At 38.7% G+C, this 8,188-nt stretch overlaps 1 protein-coding gene across 1 annotated transcript in view; it reads right to left on the bottom strand.

Moving 5' to 3' along the window:
* The window catches only part of NCBP3 (nuclear cap binding subunit 3), a gene marked incomplete at both ends in the record, with an annotated part of 42,556 nt that overhangs the window by 6,385 nt on the left and 27,983 nt on the right, over positions 1 to 8,188 (bottom strand). The window contains 3 exons of the mRNA XM_080714212.1: positions 970 to 1,267; positions 5,631 to 5,734; positions 6,032 to 6,131. Of these exons, the coding sequence (XP_080570338.1) occupies positions 970 to 1,267; positions 5,631 to 5,734; positions 6,032 to 6,131 (502 nt within the window). The remainder of the gene's footprint in view (positions 1 to 969; positions 1,268 to 5,630; positions 5,735 to 6,031; positions 6,132 to 8,188) is intronic.

Below are 8,188 nucleotides of genomic sequence, written 5' to 3'. Positions count from 1 at the left end.
TATGTATATGCATAAAAATAGCTAGAAGGATATTCAACCAATTGCTAACAATTGTTATATTCATGGAAGGCTGGGAAGACAGGTAATTTTTACTGTTTTTGTTTTTCTTTTTTCTTTTGGTACTGGGCATTCTACCTCCAAACTATACCCCCAGACCTTTTTTTTTTTTTTTTTGAAAAAGGGTCTCACTATACTGCTGAGGCACCCAGCTTTTTTTTTTTTTTTTAACTTTCTGTACTATTTAAGGAGGACACTGCTTATATAAGAATAACTGGATGCTTTTATTCATCTCCTACAAGGACTAAAATCAGACTAGATAAAAGTGATTATAAAGTTAAGATATAAAAATTAAGATGCAAAGCCAGGCGTGGTGGAGCATGCTTATAATTCCAGTACTTAGGAAGCTGAGACAGGAGGACCACAAGTTTACTTACCTGTTTACCAGCCTGTTACTTAGTGCCTTTGCAACTTTGTGAGGCCCTGTTTCAAAATAAAGAATAAGCTGGGAGTGGTGACGCATGCTTGTTATCCCAGAATTTGGAAGGCTGAGACAGGCGTATCAAGGTTCACAGACAGCTTCAGCTACTTAGTGAGGTCCTCTGCAACTCAGTGAGACCTTGTTCCAAAATAAAGAATTTAAAAAAATAGGGCTGGGGGTATAGCTTGGAGGTAGAATGCCCTTGGGTTCCATTCCCCAGTGCTGAAAAAAAAAAAAAAAAAAAAAAAAATAGGACTGGGTATATAGCTCAGAGGTAGAATGTCCCTGGGTTTACCTCCCCAACCACAATAAATAAATAAATAAATAAATAAATATTAAGATAAATTAAAATATTCATAATTAATGTTTAAATCGAACTAGGGGTTAGGACATAGCTCAACAGTAGAGTGCTTATCCAGCATGCAAAGGCTCTGAGTTTCATCTTCAGCACTACCAAAATACAAAATAAAATTGATAAAAATATTTTTTACCTAATATTTTTCAACTGAGATTCCACTTCATCAGCATACATAGTCATTTTCATGCTTTTCTTTGGTGAGGGAGTGGAAATCATTTTCAGTTCTAGATCATAGTCCATCTCATCTGAGTCTGAGCTGCTGGCACTAGACCGCCTGGATGAGCTCCGCTCCCGGGTTGGCTTGAGAACTGGAAGCTCCTCATGGTACTCTACCACAACCCTGTCTTCTGCATCCATGTCCTGATCTTCCTCTTCCTCCTCCTCCTCCTCTTCCTCCTCCTCAATGGGTTCCTCAGGAACATTCACTAATGCTGAAAGAATTTAACAACAACAACAAAAAAAAAATGACGAAAAACCTAGACTAAGACTAACAAGTATGGAGCCCGGCGTGGTGGCGCACGCTTATAATCCCAGCATTTGGGAGGCTGAGACTGGAGGATTGTGGTCCCCTACCTACCTCAGCTACTTAGTGGGCCCCTTTGCAACTCAGTGAGACTGTTTCAACATAACGAATAAAAATCAGGCTGAGGGTGTAGCTTGGAGGAAGAATGCCCCTGGATTCCATCCCAAGCACCATTAAATAAATAAATAAATAAATAAATAAATAAATAAATAAATAAATAAATAAAACTAACAAGTATGATTTTCTACTCTACATTGGTGAACAAAATTCCATCTTTGAGATAATATTGGAGCATTATCCATAACAGTACCAAACTAGATACCATTCTGAGGCCTGCAATAGGAGAATGGTTAGGCAAAGTATAATCTGGCAGCCTAATGGAGTATTATAATGTCATTTAAAAGAGTTAATACTTATATTCACAAGTTTTGTTGTTGTTGTTGTGGTACTAGGGATTGAACCCAGAAGCATTCTACCTTTGAGTTACATCCCCATCCCAATTTTCTTATTTGAAAATGGTCTTGCTAGGTTGATGAGAACCTTATTACTTGCTTGAGGCTGTCCTTGAACCTGTGATCCTCCTGTCTCAGCCTCCCAAGTACTGGAATTACAAATGTGTGCCACCACACTTGGCTTCCCAAGTTTTATATTTGAAAATCTGTTAAAATCATTTATAATTCCTAAATCAATATTCAAGGTACTTTCAAGGTCATTTGCAGATATATGCAGCACAACAAAGAAAACTGAGTCACTAGATACATTTGTTCCCAGCTGAGGTCAAACAAAGCAGCACTCTACCTTATTGTTTCATCTCTCACTCTGTAACCAAGTGTCCTTTTCAGTCTACTGACTGCCATGTTTTCAACATTTTTGTGCTTTTTTTGGTGGCTTCACTGTTTAAGATGTCCTCCAAATAAAGTGGTTAAAGTGCTGTCTAGTGTTGTTAAGTACAAGAAGGCTATGTGATATGACTTAAGGAGAAAATACATGTGTTAGATAGTCCCATTCAGGCATGAGTTACAGTGTTGCTGGCCATGAATTCCACATTAATTACTCAACATTATATGTTAAATGAGGTATCTTTACACAGAAAAAAAAGAAAAACAAGGTTACATATTGATCAACAGGGTTACATATTTGTGGTATTGGGCATGAAATCCAGGGGCATTCTACCTCCGAGCTACACCTCCAGCCCTATTTTTTATTCTTTATTTTATTTGTTTGTTTATTTATTTATTTATTTATTTATTTATTTATTATTTGGGTGGTACTGGAATTCCTGGAAACCCTTCTACCTCAGGGCTACTCTCCCAGACCTATTCTATACTTTTTATTTGGAAACAGGGTCTCTTAAGCCAGCACGGCTGGCTTCGAACCTGGGCGATCCTCCTGTCTCGGCCTTCCAAGCACGGGGATTACAAGCACGTGCCACCACGCCCGGCTATTTTTTTTTTTTTTTTTTTGGTGGTACCGGGGGTTCCTCGAAACCCTTCTAACTATGGGTTACACTCCCAGACCTATTTTTATATTTTTATTTGGAAAAAGGGTCTCTTAAACCAGTGCAGCTGGCTTCAAACCTGGGTGATCTTCCTGTCTCCGCCTCCCAAGCGTGGGGATTACAAGTGTGCACCACCACTCCCGGCTACTACTACTTTTTTTTTTTTTTTGCGGGTCTGGGGATGGAACCCAGGAGCATTTGACTTCCGAGCTACACCCCCTTCCCTGTTTTTAATTCTTTATTTTTGAAACAGGGTCTCACTAAGTTGCGGAGGGCCTCACTAAGTAGCTGAGGCTGTCTGCAAACTGGGATCCTCCTGTCAGCCTCCAAAATGCTGGGATTACAAGAGTGCTCCACCACGCCTGGCTTCTTTATTTTGAAACAGGGTCTCATTGATTTGCAAAGGGTATAAGTAGCTGAGGCTGGTCTCAAACCAAGATCCTCCTGTCCTAGCCTCCCAAATGCTGGAATTACAAGCATGTGCCACCATACCCAGTTTACCAGAGGCTTTTTTTCTTTTTTCTCGTGGTACCAGGTACTTTTCTACCTCTGGGCTATCCTCTCAGACCTATTTTATACTTTATTTGGAAACAGGGTCTCACTAAGTTGCCTAGAGCCTCACTAAGTACCTGAGCCTGGCTGTGAACCTGTGCGATCTTCCTGTCTCAGCCTCCCAAGCACTGGGATACAAGCTTGCACCACCATGCCCGGCCTACCAGAGGCTGTATTAGCTCAATATTTGCTATTTCAATGTTCATAGCAACTTCATAGCACATAACCATACAAAATAATGGAAATTATCTACTAACTTTAAAGTTCATAAAAAATGCTCTATGAAAATAGACAAATGGGAAAATATATGAAATAAGTTGTCATATTAGGATACAAGAATTAAGGGCAATTTACTTTTTTTTTGTGTGTGTGGTACTGGAGATTTACCCAAGGACATTCTACCTTCAAGCTACACTCCTAGCACTATTTTTTTTTTAACTTTTGAAACAAGGTCTCACTAAGTTACCAAGGGCCTTGCTAAAGTGTTGAGGATGACCTCAAATCTGCAATCCTCTGGTCTCACCCTCCCAAGCCTGAGATTACGCCACACCTAGAGGCAATTTACTTTATAATTTCTTTATATGAACACAAAGTGTGAATGATTACAATATCTTTTTTTTGTGCTATTTATTTTTATTGGTGCTATTTTATTTTTTATTTTGAAATAGGGTCTAAGTTGATAAAACTGGCCTCGAACCTGCGATTACAGGCATGTGCCACCATGCCTGGCCCTAATGTAATTGAAATTGGAAAAGTGTTAACTGTGCTGTGTAATAGAAAAATATACATATTATTATACAGATATCATGTAATTCTATAATACACATTAAATAAAAATGTATATTTTTATACAGACTCTCTCTGTCCCATTAAAATGTATGTATCTTATTTAGGTCATATGCTAACTTGGCTAGTTCTATAAAACATGTAGTCCATGCATTAAATGCAAATAAAATCAATCTTCATAAAACAAATAAAAATGATTCATTTATATTAAGTACAAAAACAGAGAAAGAAAGCTCAAGCCATAATATCCCACTTTTCTGTGGCATTCAAAAGCATTCAATACACAAAAAGTACTTGACACAGCAGCCTATTTACATTATCAGAACAAGAATAAATAAAATCAACCAAGTTGATATATTTTAAAAATTATTTTTCATGTAGTTGTTTTTGTGGTGCTGGAAATGGAAGCTGGGAGAATTCTACCTTCGAGCTACACACCCAGCCCCTATTTTTTAATCTTTTAGTTTTTTTATTTTTTGAAACAGGGTCTCACTGAGTTGCAAAGGGCCTCGCTATGTAGCTGAGGCTGTCCACAAACTGTAATTCTCCAGTCTCAGGCTCCCAAATGCTGGAATTACAAGTGTCCACACCATGCCTGGCTGCAGTCTTTTTTTCTCCTTCTTTCTTTCTCTTTCTCTCTCTTTCTCTTCTTTCTTTCTTTCTTTCTTTCTTTCTTTCTTTCTTTCTTTCTTTCTTTCTTCTTTTTGCAGAACTGGGGATTGAACTCAGGGGCATTCTACCTCCAAGCTATACCACTCCCCCCAGCCCTATTTTTTAATTATTTCAAGACTGGGTTTCACTAAGTTGCAGAGAGCCTCACTAAGTAGATAAGGCTGGCTGTGAACCTGCGATTCTCCTATATCAGCCTCTCAAGTACTAGGATTACAAATGTATGCCATCACAACTGGCATGCAGTTGTTTTAGAATAGAAAAAATTCAGTTTTTTTCTTTTTTTTGGGCAACACTGGGGATGGAACCCAGGAGCATTATACCTCTGAGCTATACCCCAAGCCCTGTTTTTTATTCTTTATTTTGAAATAGGGTCTCACTGAGTTTAAAGGGCCTCACTAAGTAGTAGCTGAGGCTGTCCGTGAACCACGATCCTCCTGTCTCTGCCTCCCAAATGCTGGGATTACAAGTGTGCACTACCACACCCAGCTGAACAACTCAGTTTTTAAGAAGTTTTATTTTAGTTTTCCCTATTCACATTTTTTTTGTTGTTGTTTTCTAAAACAGTTTTTATAAAATTATGACTTCTGTGCATGGGCAATTTAAAATTAATTGTGACTTGACTTACTTTCCTATATGTTGGCAGAGGGTGAGGGCAAGGAAGAAAGGATGATAAAGTTTGGAACCTTAAAAGACTGTATTAAGAATAAAAATATGATTTCGAGAGCCAAATATGTGTCTACCCAAGAGCTGAGCAGGCAACTACCGGAATGTCGGTGTTTATACGATGTCAAGCCAACATCATCCCCAATCAGGGCTCTCTTCTTGATCACATCCCGCTGAATGCGACGGGAATGATATCTTCGTTTCCTGCAACATTGTCAAAATAAGCACATGATCAGAAACCATCAGGAAGGATCCTGAAATCTATCAATTCATTTCAACCAGACAATAAAGCAATATTAGGTGCTGAAGCAGATATTTAAGTGAACTGAAAACAGTATTCTCCTATCATTCATCACAGTTAAGAATCTTGAATTCTTCCCCATTGTCTTTTTCAGTCCACATGAGGTTTTTACATTCCACTACAGAATACCAACTGACTGAAGAATTAAGAAAAAGCTTAAGTAATATTTAAACTACTATACTTCAAGGTTTCAAACTCACCAAGAATTGCTAAGAATTCCTTTCATGCCTCCATAATTTGGATTCCCATATTTCATGTAATACTGACTTCTTCTAGCTGCTCCAAGTTCCTTTTTGTCATCTAAAATTTAATTACAACAGTTACCTAGGAATTCCTGTGGATATGAAGATAATGTTGAATGGGTTTTTAAAAAAAACACATAACGTTCTCCAGAGCTGAAATTAGCTCAGTGCAATTTGACAACTAAAAAGAACAGTTTCTATAAATATTCCCTTCGCTGTGTGTATATTAAGGCAGTGCATTTTGTGGAGGAGGTAAAGTAAAATACTGAGATGATGAAGGTTAAGCTGCTGTTTAGGAGCTGACTAAGCAGAGGAAATATTATGAAAAATGAACAATAAGCCGGGCATGGGGCGCACGCTTGAAATCCCCGCGCTTGGGAGGCTGACACAGGAGGATCGCACAGGTTCAAAGCCAGACTCAGCTACTTAGTGAGGCTCTCAGCAACTTAGTAAGACCCTGTTTCCAAATAAAATATAGGTCTGGGAGAAAGCCTTTGGGTTCCACCCCCAGTACAACAAAAAAAAAAAAAAAAAAAAAAAGAACAATATAAAGTTCTAAGAGGCATAGGAGTTTTGTTTTGTTTTATATTGAACTCATGGGCATTCTGCTTTTGAGATACACCCCTAGCCCTATTTTATTTTTTATTTTCAAACAGGGTCTCACTAGGCTGCTGAGAACCTCAATAAGTTGCTGAAGCTAACATTGAACTTGCGATCCTCCTATCTCAGCCACTCAAGTACTGGGATTATAAGCGTGTACCACACCAAGCAGTTTTGTGTTGTTTTTTTTTTAAGACTTCAGGTGACATTTTGCTATCCTCTGGAAGTTAATATTCATTTTTGAATGACAAACACTCCAGCCAGGTGTGGTAGCACACGTTTGTAACCCCAGCATTCGGAAGCTGAGACAGGAGGATCGCAGTTCATGGAAAGCCTCAGCTACTTAGTGAGGTCCTTTGCAACTCTGTGAGACCCTGTTTCAAAATAAAGAATAAAAAAATAGGGCTGGGGGATGTTGCTCACAGGTAGAATGCCCCTGGGTTCCATCCCTAGTACAGAAAAAAAAAAAAAAAAAGAAAACCACAAACAAGGGTTAAAGAATCAAACTACATGATTTCATATACTTGATAAATCTTTTTTTCTTGTTTTATTGTGATAGTCCTCAAATTGGCTTAAAAACAGCAGAGAGTACTATACATTTAGAATGCACTAAAAAAGCCATTCAACTGAATAAATATGAGAATGATCACACCTGTCACATTAAAATGCAAGTTAACAGAAAGGGAAAACGATTGGTGGTCATATGTTTATGAAAAGCAGTAGTACAAAGGCCTTCAACAGCTCCTTGGACACTGACTGCAAAAGGCAAATACCACTGCAAATGCATCCAGTGCTACAAGCAAATGGGACAACAATCAGTACATACAACTCCTCCATCCTCTATGTCCCTAAAAAACCCATGCACACCAGCTTCTTGGAGAAGTGGCTGATTCCAGATCTGGAACAGGTAGAGTACAAACTGAGTCTGGAAAAACAAAATGTTTTGTTCTGCTATAAATTGAGAAAATGTTCAAAGAGTCATGGGGCTTGTCCAAGTATGCAGGGGCTCCACAGGCCAAATCCAGGACAACTGGTGAATCAAAATAATGACAGCAATGAATCATTGCTGAATCACTGACCAATATTCTATGACTCTAAACAAATACAAGTAAATACATAAATACATAAATACATAAATAAATAAATAAATAAAAAGAGAAAGTTAGCTGGACATGGTGGCACATGCTTGTAATCCTAGCATTTGGGAGGCTGAGACAGGAGGATCGCGGTTCTAGGACAGCCTCAACAGCCCTTTACGACTCAGTGAGACCCTGTTTCAAAATAAAGAATAAAAAATAGGACTGGGGGGGGGTATAGCTCGGAGATAGAATACCCCTGAGTTCTATCCCCAGTACAACAACAACAACAACAAAAAAAAAAGAGAATAAAAAGAGAAAGTTTGAACCGGGCGTGTTGGCACACGCTTGTAAACTCGGAAGGCTGAGACCGGAGGATCACAGTTCACAGACAGCCTTAGAAACTCAGTGAGACTCGGCTGGGCGTGGTGGCGCATGC

The sequence above is a fragment of the Muscardinus avellanarius genome (assembly GCF_963383645.1).
Source record: "Muscardinus avellanarius genome assembly, chromosome: 16".
NCBI lineage: Eukaryota > Metazoa > Chordata > Mammalia > Rodentia > Gliridae > Muscardinus > Muscardinus avellanarius.
This window is presented reverse-complemented; position numbering and strand designations above follow the sequence as displayed.